The 13,412-nt window shown below is 44.7% G+C and overlaps 1 protein-coding gene across 1 annotated transcript in view; it reads right to left on the bottom strand.

Annotated features, from left to right (window-relative positions):
* The window catches only part of LOC107384423 (BMP/retinoic acid-inducible neural-specific protein 3), a 54,366-nt gene extending 41,282 nt beyond the window's left edge, over nucleotides 1-13,084 (bottom strand). Inside the window, exons 1-2 of the mRNA XM_054736852.2 lie at nucleotides 12,404-13,084; nucleotides 12,024-12,333 (exon numbers count right to left, since the gene is read on the bottom strand). Coding sequence (XP_054592827.1) covers nucleotides 12,024-12,265 — 242 coding nt within the window. The 5' untranslated portion in view covers nucleotides 12,266-12,333; nucleotides 12,404-13,084. The remainder of the gene's footprint in view (nucleotides 1-12,023; nucleotides 12,334-12,403) is intronic.
* Between the last annotated feature and the right edge of the window lie 328 nt (nucleotides 13,085-13,412).

The following is a 13,412-nucleotide window of genomic DNA, read 5'->3' on the forward strand; positions in this document are numbered from 1 at the left end:
AGAAAATTTCCGAGGTGCGCGTTGCGGAAATTCTGGGCCGTGCGGAGGCGCGGTGGAGGGGCGTGGTTGTTAAAATGACGCAAAATGATGCAACTTTTTCCGCGCGGAGCCGTGCGGACCTCACGGACGCATCAAGCATAAACCAACCTTTAGCATCCCCAACAGAGTTTCCAAAGTCTCTCAAAGTGCTTGTGGCGAATCTTCTAAAGCTGGGGACTCACTGAACAACATTCAATAACGAATCTGCAAAGCAAGCTAGCTTTTGACCACAAACGCAGTCATGGAACATTCACCCCTCCCATCGGCTCTCATCCCTGGACCACATCCACTGAATACTGGAGCCCACATTGTCAGAGGAAACGAGATAGCACTAAATACCAGTCGCCGTTTTCTAGATCCAAATGTCTTTTGTTGTCCGTAATTTCAAATTGGAGGAGATCTAAAGGAAAGCCCAGGACTCGATGGAGGGACTACGTGTCTCAGCTGGCAAGGGAACACCTTGGGATTCCACTGGAAGAGCTGGCCCAAGTGAGAGGAGAGTCTGGGACTCATTGCTTAGGCTGCTGATCCTGTGACCCAATCATGAATAAGCAAATAAAAATGGATGAATGATAGAGTATTTGGTTTCAGCGGACTGAGAGATGGCATCACACTTTAACAAGTGCTCTAGATGAAAGATCACATGACCTATAGAGCCGAACTCCCACGAAAGCAATAGTTTAAGGATTGATCAGACCACACCTTAACAGAACGAGCCCAGTTGGGGACGGTGGGTTGAAAATGTTTGTGTAGTTGGTCTTTAGAGGAAGTGCTTCACTGTGCAGGTGTTCTGTTGTCTCTATTGGTGATCTCAAATCAAAGCTGATCACCATGACATCTGGGGTACCCCAAGGCTCAAATCTTGGAATGCTACACTTTAATCCCTACATGTTCCCCCTGGGTCACATCATACACAATAACAAAATTACCTAGCATAGTTATGCAGATGACACCCAGATCTACCTAGCTCTATCCCCTAATGAATCTGGTCCCCTAGACTCACTCTGTCAGAGTTTGGAGCAAGTTAATGACAGGATGCAGTCAAATTTATTCCAGCTAAACAAAGACAAGACTGAAGTATTTGAAACTGAGTCGTTTGTAAAAACAAATCTGACATCAAACCAAAGATACCCATTCCTCGAGGGTCCATGGGATTACATGTGGTGTGCCCCAGGGTTCAATCTTAGGCCCAGTGCTTTTTAACCTTTATATGCTCCCTCTTGGCAGTGTCATTAGGAGACATGGAGTCAATTTTCACAGTTATGCTGATGATACACAGTTGTACATCTTCGTGTCTCCTGATGATTCTCGGCCAATAGATGCACTTTTTAACTGCATTTTAGATATATCCTGGATGGCAGAGAACTTTCTCCAGCTCAACCAGGACAAAACTGAATTTTTAGTCATCGGTCCTGAGGCCCAGAGAGAGAAACTTTTACCGAAATTACAATTTCTGTCTTTTAATCCTTCTGAACACGTGAAGAACCTGGGTGTGATTTTTGACTCCGAGCTGACTTTTATCCCCCCGCATTAAAAACATCACAAAAATTGGTTTTTATCATCTAAAGAACATCGCCAGAGTCCGCCCTATTCTCTCTCGGGCCAATACGGAGATGCTGATGCTTTTATCACCAGTAGAATAGACTACTGTAATGCCCTGCTTTCTGGTCTTCCCAAAAAGAGCATCTCAGTTTTACAACTTCTACAAAACTCTGCAGCACGTGTCCTGATGAAGACCAGGAGGCGGGAGCACATTACATCAGTTTTAAAATTATTGGTTTCAGCATCAATTGCGAGGTTCTTCCAATGGTTTTTAAGTATGTTAATGGTCTTAGGCCTTCTTATCTCTCAGAACTGCTTTTACCATATGAACCCTCACGGCCTCTGCGCCCCTCTGGCAGGCATCTCCTGGTCATCCCTAAAGTCAGGACACACACTCACAGCGAGGCGTCATACCAGTATTACGGCCCTTGGCTCTGGAACGAGCTGCCGTAGGACCTCAGGGCCGCAGAGAATGTTCATGTTTTTGAGTCCAGGTTCAAGACCCACCTATTTAGGTTAGCTTTGATCTAATTATTTATTATAGTTTTATTTCTCGTTTTACATGATTATATTTTATTACTGGCTTAGCATGTTTTATATGATTATATTTTAGCACTGTTTCAGTATTGAATAATATTATTATTTTACTGTCTATATGATGTTATTTATTATTTATATTCTTACTTTTGTCATTTATATTAGCTCTTTTATTTTCATATGTTTACTCATTTTAATCCAGTGTTTTCTCTGTGGGGGCCCTCTGCCCCGGGGGCGGTGGTCGACCGTTGCTTTCTGGGTGCTTTACTGGTAGTGTTTGAGTGGAGGTGGGGGTCTATGCTCTCCCTCCTCTGAGCATCCTGACTTAGTTGCTGTGGAAGACCTGATGCTGCCGGGGCAGACGGCTCCTCTGATGGCGTTTCCCTGCCTTACCTTACTTGGCTCATCTGGACTCAGATGAATATAAATTTTTACTGATGTGTGTGTGTGGGTGTGTGTGTGTGTGTGTGTGTGTGTGTGTGTGTGTGTGTGTGTGTGTGTGTGTGTGTGTGTGTGCATATGTCTGTTAATGTTTTCAAACTGTTAAAGGAATTTGGGGTCATTTTAATTTTGTAAAGCACTTTGCTTGAAAAATGCTTTATAAATAAAAGATATCTGATGGCTCTGCTGCGAACTGGTATCCTTCCCCTTGCCATAGACTCACTCAAACTCCTGACGTAGGCAGTGTGATTTAGGAGAGGTTGAAAGTGAAATTCATTTTGTGTTATATTATCCAAGATGTGATGATTTTATAAATGTATTATTTGGTGATCTGTTTGTCCAAAAGCCTGAAATGTTTCGGGTCGATGATGATGATGAGGATGAAATGGTTATTTAAATGTAATGTGTATAAATTGGCTCAAGTGGAGGAGTTTAAGTATCTCGGGGTCTTGTTCACGAGTGAGGGTAGGAGGGATCGGGAGATCGACAGGCGGATTGGTTCGGCGTCTGCAGTGATGCGGACGCTGAGCCGATCTGTCGTGGTGAAGAGGGAGCTGAGCCAGAAAGCCAGGCTCTCGATTTACCGGTCGATCTACGTCCCAATCCTCACCTATGGTCATGAGCTTTGGGTAATGACCAAAAGAACGAGATCGCAGATACAAGCGGCCGAAATGAGTTTCCTCCGTAGGGTGGCCGGGCTCAGCCTTAGAGATAGGGTGAGGAGCTCGGACATTCGGGAGGGACTCGGAGTAGAACCGCTGCTACTCCGGATCGAAAGGAGCCAGTTGAGGTGGTTTGGGCATCTGGTCAGGATGCCTCCTGGACGCCTCCCTGGGGAGGTGTTTCGGGCATGTCCTGCCGGCAGGAGGCCCCCGGGTCGACCCAGGACACGTTGGAGAGGTTACATCTCCAGTCTGGTCCGGGAACGCCTTGGGGTCCTGCCGGAGGAGCTGGTGTAGGTGGCCGGGGAGAGGACGGTCTGGAGCTTCCTAGTTGGGATGCTGCCCCCGCGACCCGGACAAGCGAAGGAAGACTACGACAATGACAACGATAAATTGGCTACTTCTGTTTGTAAAGCCTCGATGAGGCGGCAGAACTGCCTATTTAAATAAGTAATTGTATGGTGTATTTATTATTTTATCATTTGTTTTGGGTGTCTTATAAGCCAAGCTGGATATACAGTATGTCAGACACAATAATTAGAAAAAAAATATTCACTAACTTGTTGTCTTTGGAAATAAGAATGACAGGATGGAGGTTATTGTCCAACTTGGCTCCAGAGGAATAGAAAAATAGACCCAGGTTAGAAATCTTGGTGTCATCATTGATTCAGAACTGAGCTCCACTCATCACATTAAGGCTATAGCTAGATCAGCATTTTATCATCTTCATCCATTAGCACAGCTTAGAGGTCTCATGTCCAAACAAGACCTAGAGAAACTCATTCATGCATTCTTCTCCAGCAGGCTGGACTATTGCAATGGTCATTTACTAGTCTTCCCAAAAAAAGCTGTGAAGCAATTGCAGCTTCTTCAGAATGCTGCTGCTAGAGTCTTAACTAGAGATGGAGATGTGTTGCCCTGTGTGAGGCAAACGGTGGCCACACCAAATACTGTCTGCTTTTCTGCCCCATAACCCCCCATAAAGTAAAATTGTGCACATGTCAGGGTGTCCTTTTATTGTGGGCAGTCCAAAGCACACCTGTACATTATTCATGTTGTCTAATCAGCCCCTTGATATGCCACACCTGTGAGGTGGGATGGGTTCTCTTGGTAAAGGAAAAGTGCTCACTAACACACATGTAGACAGATTTCAAAACAACATTTGAGTGTCATGGGTCTTTTGTGTATGTAGAAAAAGTTTCAGATGTTTGAGCTCAGCTCATGAAAAGTCGGAGCAAAAACAAAAGTGTTGCGTTTATATTTTTGTTCAGTATAAATAAAGCTGCCTTGCCTCAAACCTTCAAATCCATTTTTGATCAAATCATCTCTCCGCTGTGCTCTGACCATAGAAATAATAGGAGTAATTGTCACAAGCACCAATTCAGTTGATTAAGTTGTAAATTTTTGTATCTTTTTAATAATTTTGAAACTAACTGGTAACCAGTGTGATTTAAGCTGTAGAACCTTTCACTTAGACCTTGGAAAGTCAGTGGTCTACTGCACAAAAGAACAACTAAAGATGCTGTGAAGATAAAACAAAACTTATGGAATCCAAATCTCTGTCTCACTTAACAGCAAACGACAGAAAATGTAGGTCTGCATCATTACACCGTGCCCTTCAGACTACGGTCTTGTTAAATCTTCCTCGGCTCTCCCACATGACTTCCTGCTGCTCTGTATACATCCCTCTCCTTCTGGGAGGCCATCAAATCACCGCCAAGAGAACCTGACCAGCTGAAAAGTAATTGGGTGAACAGGGACAGTGAGCAGTGTATCATTACAGGCAATCATCATAACAAAAGGACAGGATGAGTGTCCATCTCCGCTGGACAGATGGGTGTTTAGCCTGCAGCTATTCCATCAGCGTATGGATGTGTGGACAACAGGAGAACTGTCAGAAAGTGGTGCTTCGGTAAAAATGAAAGCTTGCGGCGATGCAGAAAACTTTTGGTAATGGGGGAAGAATGTAAAAACGGTGCAGCTGCAGGCAGCGAACAGACAGCTTAATCACATGCTGCCACATGAGTGACAGCCATGTTTTGTTCACCGTGGTGTTACACTGGTCCGAGGGTTAGAGCAGCACTTTAATCCCTCGGGATGTTTAGCAGGACTGGAGAAAAAGTAGAACTCCAGGGAACTGCAGGTCGAGCATGCACATATTTATTTAATTTTTTTCTAAATAGCATGATTTCATTGTTCCTTTTTCTCATTGAGGGTTTATGCATTTACCTTTGGGGCTTTCCACTATTATTTTTGGCCCGGCAGCCATCCTGTATTTTGCTTCTTCTGCAGTCTGCTAGGTTTAGGTTAATTATTTTCATAATTCAGTCATGATTTTTGTCTGATTTAGTCCACTTAGCTTCAAAACACAAGCAAAAGTCACAATTGAATAAAGGAGGATACGTTCTGACTCTTGCAGAAAACTAAGAAATGTTTCCCTGGACAACAGCAGGGTTAAGGAGCAGCTCCCTGCTGAGGAATAGACGTGCCAGGTAATGAATGAATGAATGAATGAATGAATGAATGAATGAATGAATGAATGAAAAGTGGGATTCTGATGAACCAGGAAAGGAAGCCCCGACCCCTCTGGAGCGCCACAGCTCAGGTAAAGGTAACAGTAGAAACATCGCACAGAGGTTAAACACGACCGAACCGATGACCTGATATAATTTAGTTTTAAAGGGACTTTATGGAGTTTTGAATTTTTATGCTCGCGATTGCCCCTTCAGGCCAAAAGCGTAACGGCAGCTTCAATAGTAGGCTCGTGCACGAGGCGCACATGCTGTACGTGCACACTCCTTAACGAAAATAACAGCTGAGACAGTCCCATGTGTGTGTGTGTGTGTGTGTGTGTGTGTGTGTGTGTGTGTGTGTGTGTGTGTGTGTGTGTGTGTGTGTGTGTGTGTGTGTGTGTGTGTGTGTGTGTGTGTGTGTGTGTGTGTGTGTGTGTGTGTGTGTGTGCGGCCCGGAGGACAGAGGACAGGAGAACACACAGCTAATTAATTAAATAATTTGGTTCTGTACCTTTCTCTTCAGCACAGCCGACAAAGGTTTATGATGGGTCAGTCCTCCTGCATGCTCAGATCATTCCCTTCCCTTGCTTGAAAAATCGTTCCAAAATGAAAGTTGAACCCACATCTTTTTTATCTGTGAATTCAATGCCGTTCGGCGAGTCTCAAATACAAATTTGGGCATTTTACTGTAAAAATATACCATTAATGTAAAAAATAAACTCTAAATAAACTATGTTCACATCCAGGATCGAACCTGGATTTTCTGCATGAGAGTCCGCCGTCTTACTAGGTGAGCTAAAGCACCAGTGACACCTGCAACGGTGGCACAGGAGTTAAGTGCTCGCCCCGTAATCGGAAGGTTGCAGGTTCGAGCCCCGCTCAGTCTGTCGCTGTCGTTGTGTCCTTGGGCAAGACACTTAACCCACGTTGCCTGCTGGTGGTGGTCGGAGGGACCGGTGGCGCCAGTGCTCGGCAGCCTCGCCTCTGTCAGTGCGCCCTAGGGCAGCTGTGGCTACATTGTAGCTCATCCCCACCAGTGTGTGAATGTGTGTGTGAATGGGTGAATGACTGATTGTGTTGTAAAGCGCCTTGGGGGGTTCCAGGACTCTAGAAGGCGCTATATCAAATACAGGCCATTTACCATTTACCATTTACTTTTGTATCTGTAACATTTATATCCTTGATGACAGCTGAAACAACGTTCAAAGAACGGTTCAGAGTGAAAATGGCTATTTTGTTGCTAATTTGCAGGAAATATCTAGAAGAAAGTTCTACAGAAAGTAGCTAAGGGTCCTCAGAAATGTAGCTAGCTTTGTCACTAGGCGTTAGGAACAGCGACAAAGTGGCACTGCCTCTCTCTCTGCTGCTAAAGCTACGGATAGCAAATGCTACGGGCGATGCCTGAGCGTGAACGCGCATGAAGCAGCCTGCTCGACCCGAGCATCTCTCTTTTTCTGTGATTTTACAGAAAAACAGGCAATCACAGTAAAAATGCCAGGGCTCATTCTACAGGACCAGGGCATTGCAGGAGAATGTATGAAGAAGACATTTATTATTTCTATACATGTTTTGGCTGTCAAACTTCCTTAGTGTCCCTTTGAGCAAACAGATAAAGCTTCATGAGTTTTGGACAGGTCTGATGAATGTTCGACTGATGTTTGATGATGTCACACTAACCTTTGAAATGCTTAAAATCATCTTTTGGGGAATGAGGGTGTTTGCAGACAAACTTTTCTTGCTTCCAGCATTTTACAGATACAAAAAGAAATTATAAATCCAAACATCAACATTTTTGTTTTTCTCTGCTAGCGGGGAGGTGGTTCTCTCCTAAGTCCTCTGAGAGGGCAGAGTCAGAACTGTCATAGACATCAGGGACATTTTACTGGCTGTGAAGGTCTTTTAAACTAGTAGTAATCCCAGAATCAACCTCTGTAGAAACAGAAATCCACGTGTGTGACCACCAGAGCCTTCTGCTGCTCACAAAGCAGCGTGCAGCGTTCACTCAGCAGCTGTTTGTCTGGGGTTTACTGTAATGTCTGTGTTCCTGATTGGGAAACTGGTGGTTACCATGGAGACCCTAATGAGCCACTGGTGGCAGTTTAACATTTTTTTAGGGAACCTAGTTCTCTTGCACATTTCTGTTAGAGAGAAGTGCATTCCATTCTTGGTACCTTGTAGATGCTGCAGAGTTGTCAAAGGATGAGATTCTGCATGAAGAGGACGGGTGGTATTTCATAACTGCAAGATCCATAAGGGTTAAGCCTGATTTATGCTTCTCCGTCTGCGTCAGTGCGGAGACACGCAACTCCATTATCCGTCCTTGCGTAGGGCTCCGGCAGGCACGCAAGTACGTACGGAGTCGAGCCCACTTTTTTAAACCTCCGTCGAACGAGACGGATTACGCAAGCTTGTGATTGGTCAGGACGCCGCTGTTGTTTACAGCGCCGCCATTGCAAAGAGAGCCGAGGATAACTAGCGGCAGACACGGAGAAGCTTGAAGAATACCTCGCGAAAAAACTAAAAATATGAACGTTTCATCCTCCCGTGACTGGAGGAGTGAAAAGATGCGCAGCAAGCGTTTTATTTGTGGACGGAAATGACAGGAAACTTGGGTTTAGAGGTGGGGAGCGCATGAAGAGGTGGAGGAGAATGAGAAACAAATATGTCCGTGTTAAAAGTCTCTTATATACACAAAAAACACAATATAAACACACTATCTTGGACCAATACATGACAGGATACCACAGAACAGCGCTACGCCCTCTGTTGTCCTGCCGGGGAATTGCTTTGCAACACTCTCCAGGAGACGGAGACGTATGAGAGCAAAACGCTTCCGTCAATCCGTGCGTGTCTGTCCCTTGTGGAGCTGACGGTGAAGCATAAACCAGGCTTTAGCCTACATGAGATGCTGTGATCAGTTTAAACTCGTGGCTTTGCTTTCTGTTATGGTTGAAACGGTTTTGCTTACATCCAAACACGCTATAAACAAAACACAAGTCTGCTCTGTGCTATTTAAATGTAATCAGACATTCTCACTTTCCCAGAATGCACTGCAGACAGTAATGTCAGGAGTACTTCCTCATTCATACATGTAGCGTCATGAATGGCCTCTAATTTGTGACAAAGGTCACATTTTCCCAGCTGGGTCAAGCTGGGTCGACTGTAACTTCACCCCACAGATTAAACAAGCGAGGAGCCGTGATGTCTGCTGAAATCATCTTTATCTGCTGTTCCGTCCCAGGCTGAAGGACACTTCAAGTTCACAATAATAATTTTAAATAATAATTTTAATAAACTTTTGACTTTATCACTGTTATTACAATCATCATAAATAATGACTTGGTTCAGTATAAATGTGTTTTAATTACTGAAATGACTTATTATGCTTTGGGTATAATAATGATTATGGTTGATGATCGGTTATGTGTGTTCAGCAAACCTGAAGGTCATCTTGCACCTAACCAGCCTCATTCAGAAGGGATATCCAGGGTCAGGGTAACATCATCTTACTCATGACCAAGCTTTCTGAGGCTGAGAGTGGGCGTGTTCTGAGGGTTTTGTTAAAACTAAATTTCCAGCAGCAAAAGTTCAGTTCTTGAACCATACGAGGAGACGAGGGAACGGCCGCCCGAATCTCTACTGAGCATTCTGTCACGCCGATAGAATCGCCCTGAATAAACGCAACGATAACCAGCTGACGCAAAACTCCTTCAGAGTTAGTGATTTTGAGATGCAAATAGTTCCACCAGTCGGGTGACCCAAGGAGACATCTCAGGACCGATTTGGTCACACTAAGGTCCTTCTACCAACCTCGTGCCTGGAGGAAACCATCTCCACCTGACATCTCGGATCCAGAAGAGCAGGGGTGTCAAATATACGGCCCGCGGGCCGCATGTTTTCTCTGTAATGAGTATAAATAAAACAAAGCTGCGCTCAAGGCTCACACAAGAACTTGAATCACATCCTGAAGTTGGCCGCCACTCAGGATGTGACTTCTGATATTGATGTGCTGGTGAAAGCTAAAAGATGTAAAGTAAAATGAGTCAAATATACTTTAAGTGCTGCATGAAACTGATCTAGCCATGTGATCTGTAAGCTCTTTGAATCACTAAGGAATGTTTTTTTAATTTGTTGATTTATTTTATTTGTTTCCAAGTTTTCAAGTACACTTCAGGTGTTGTACTTGTACTACACTGTCCTCAGGCTCCAGCCTTGCTTTATATTGATTGTATTAAAACAAAGAAAACAATCTGAAGTTTTTTTTTAAATTTACCGGTCCGGCCCACTTGGGACTAGATTTCCCTCAATGTGGCCCCTAAGCTAAAATGAGTTTGACACCCCTGCAGAAGAGGGCCTCCTATACTGGGCGAGGTAGACATTCTGACAGATGCTGTTTAATGCTGTTCTTCTAAGAAACGACTCAGTTAGCTGCAAAACCATATTTTCCAACCCAGAACGCGCTTCTCTCGCTGAAAGAAACCTTCTGATATTCATTTACGCATCCAAAACTCTCATTTCAATTTAGCTTTCATTCAGACACAGGTTTGCCTTCGAAACAAGATTTAATATCAAATTGTCATTTTTTAAGAGTGTTAGTAATAAATTCTTAACTTTAAAAACTTGACTCTCTTCTTGAAATCAAACACAGAATGGTGTGTATTTCTAGTTATTGAAAAAGCAAAGATTCCTTTAACTTCTGATTAAATAAATAAACTTTTGCTATTAAGTTTAATTATCTTAAATTAAACATTTATCTTTGGATTAAAATTAGACCAAGCTCATTGGCACATGAACTTCTATCGAATATATAATATCCTAGATATTTATATATGATAGAAGCTTCATTTGTGAACTTGTTTGGGTCTTTTCTCAGATTCTAACAACTGATAGCAAACAGTGTTGATTCTAGCATGTAGATGAACACGCTACATACATTAAAAAAAATCTCAGTTTAGACTGAAAAGTTTTGGGATCTCAGACTAAAGCTGCATTGACGCCCTTCAAAACTTCTACACAAATGTTCTTTTGATTTTGATGCTTTAAGAAAATGCCCACAGCTACAAGAGGGCTTTTTCGTCAGTGGCTTAGTTTCTTTTCACTGGAGGATTGCCAGCATTTGGGACCAGAGGGCTTGAACAGAGCAGATATCTAACGTCTGAGAGTCCAAGCTGCTGCTGTCTGAAACTCCGGTTTGGTTTACTAACGTTGGATGGAGTAGGTGGAACCAGAAGAAAGCTGATGCAGCAGAAGCCTATTGGAAGAAAATAATAACAACGCAGGTCTCACTAAAAGATAAACACCACAGCCTAAAAGATTCCTGAGATGGAATAACGGAGCGATGGATGTATTCGCTTGCAGATGCATGCTAAGTCTTTTTTCCACTTGGTTAAATCCTTGGCAGTGGTCACCGTAGGAGATGCATGTTCTGTTGTTCAGCCAAACCTCAAGAGACAAGACAGGGAGAGATTAGAGCGCTACATCAGATCTTCAGGGTGGTTCGGACCTTCTTAAGGCGAAGAACTGAATTGCACGCTTCGACACACGCCTGTAACAGCTGGGGAAGACATGAACGCTCGGGAGGGAAACTGAGGTGACACGGGGCTGCAGCTGCAGGAACCTCTTCATGCACTGTTATTGGATTAAGTCCTGCTGCCCTGCTCCAGGGTTCATTTAGACACACCACACCCCCATCAGTGATTGTTCTGTGGGGGGAAATGCTCAGACTCGTGAGTTAACTTGTTACTAATATGATGCAGGCTCTGCTCTGCTGTGCAGTTATACTCATCAAATAATAAAAATATCCGCAAATACCCTGAAGCTCTGTTGCACAGACTGCATGTAGAGAACTGAAAGGCAACATCAGCTTCATCTGATTACAATAGGGCACTAAAAACAGTCTCACTTAAACATTTTAAATTAAATCTAACATATCAAGCTAAATATAAATACAGCTGTGATGTTGAAGCTGCAGATTCAAACAGCTGAGCCTGTGACCTAGGACCTCCATCACATCTCTGATGGTTTATAACACAGAAACATCGATGCACCATGTTTTCATTCTGAAAGTGCTTGTTAGAGAATATTTATTATGAAACTGTTACATTTATACGTAAATGTCAACACTGAGGTGTAACTTAGCGCAAATGCTTCCATTTCACTTTAAATCACTGCATTATCGTATGGCGTTAAACTGTTAGACGTAATAATGTATTGTCATGGTTTAGTCCTTCCATTTAAATGACTTATTACAGTCAGCGCCCCACAGGTAGCTGGACTAAGCGGGTCTCACCTGTAGATCTTGTATCTGGTGCTGAAGCCCTGCTGGTACCGCTCCAGAGCCTCCTGGAACTCCAGGGAGCGGTGGAAGGGTCCTTTATCGGACAGCAGCCACTCCAGAGCCCCGGGGCCGCCGCCGCCGCCGCCGCCTGGCCCGGCCGCCCCGGAGCTCCAGCCGCAGCAGAGCCACAGGCTGAGCGCCACCCCCTCCCATAGCAGAGACAGCCGCCTATGACTGGTTCTCTGACAGCTCATGCTTCACCCAGCGACTCCTCATTCTCTCCGGACTGGAGGAGGACGGAAAGTGGCGCAGGTGTTGGGGACTGTGGAAAATTAGGATTTAAATCCAGTCAAAAGGCGATCCTTTAATCAGACTAACCAGAGGAATCTCACCCCGCTTTGGGAAGCGAACACGCGCGCTCTCGTGAAGAACCAGAGATGCTGAACCGTCCCGATATAAACCACACCATTCCCATCATCCAGACACCCGCTCTAACTTGTTATCCTCCTCTCTCAACTTTGATTCAGGACCCGGTCCCCCCGCGTCCAGCCGCTCCCCGGGGACCAACTGCGCCGGCAGGGACGCGGAGGCGGCGGAGTTCATTCCTGGGACGCGCTGCGAGACGTCTCCAGAGGTGAGGAGCGAAGGGCAGATCCCATCACCCCTCCAGAGAGGGAACCCTCCGCTGCCGCCGCCGCGATCCGTGGAGCGCAGAGAAGAAAAGCGGTTTGATTTAGCGCTTCAGTTCATATTTGTCCCCAAAGCGAGTGATTCTTGGGATGGATGTTCTCCCGCTTCAACAAGGAGAGCTTCTCTTGTCAGAGGGATAGCGGGAGGGCGAGCCAGAGCATCCTGATGAGGGGAGAGCTTAAAACGGCCAGTGGGAGCGCTGAAGTTTGGAGGAGGAGGAGGAGGAAGGGGATGTAGATGATGCATCAACACTGCCTCCATCACTCATTGTTACCTTCAATTAACGCCCAATATTTGTCATCACATCGTCGTTTAGGAGTTAAATGGATTCTGATGACAGCTTAATATTATTTTCCTGCGCCTCCCTCTCAGCCCGCAGACTATACGGTCTCCTCCTGACACAGGAGTAAAGGTCATTATCACAGCTTTCTGGCTGGTTCGGGTTCGGGAGTGCTGCGCGCGCTCCCCGCTGCGCCGTAATTAGCACAAATTTGCCATTTCGCCATCCCAAGGGGTCCTTAAACTCCATATTATGCAAAAGAAATCTGTGACCTCGAACTTCAGCCTTCATAATGACTTCCAAGTGAATTCTCATTATTTATGACATTTCTGTGAGAAGAGGGCGAGATTATAGGAGCGGTGTTGGTCTGATCCAGCAGCAGCCCTGCTCCTCACAACAACAACAACAACAACAACAGTCTAAACCTCGTG

The sequence above is a fragment of the Nothobranchius furzeri genome, chromosome 11 (genome assembly GCF_043380555.1).
Source record: "Nothobranchius furzeri strain GRZ-AD chromosome 11, NfurGRZ-RIMD1, whole genome shotgun sequence".
Lineage (NCBI taxonomy): Eukaryota > Metazoa > Chordata > Actinopteri > Cyprinodontiformes > Nothobranchiidae > Nothobranchius > Nothobranchius furzeri.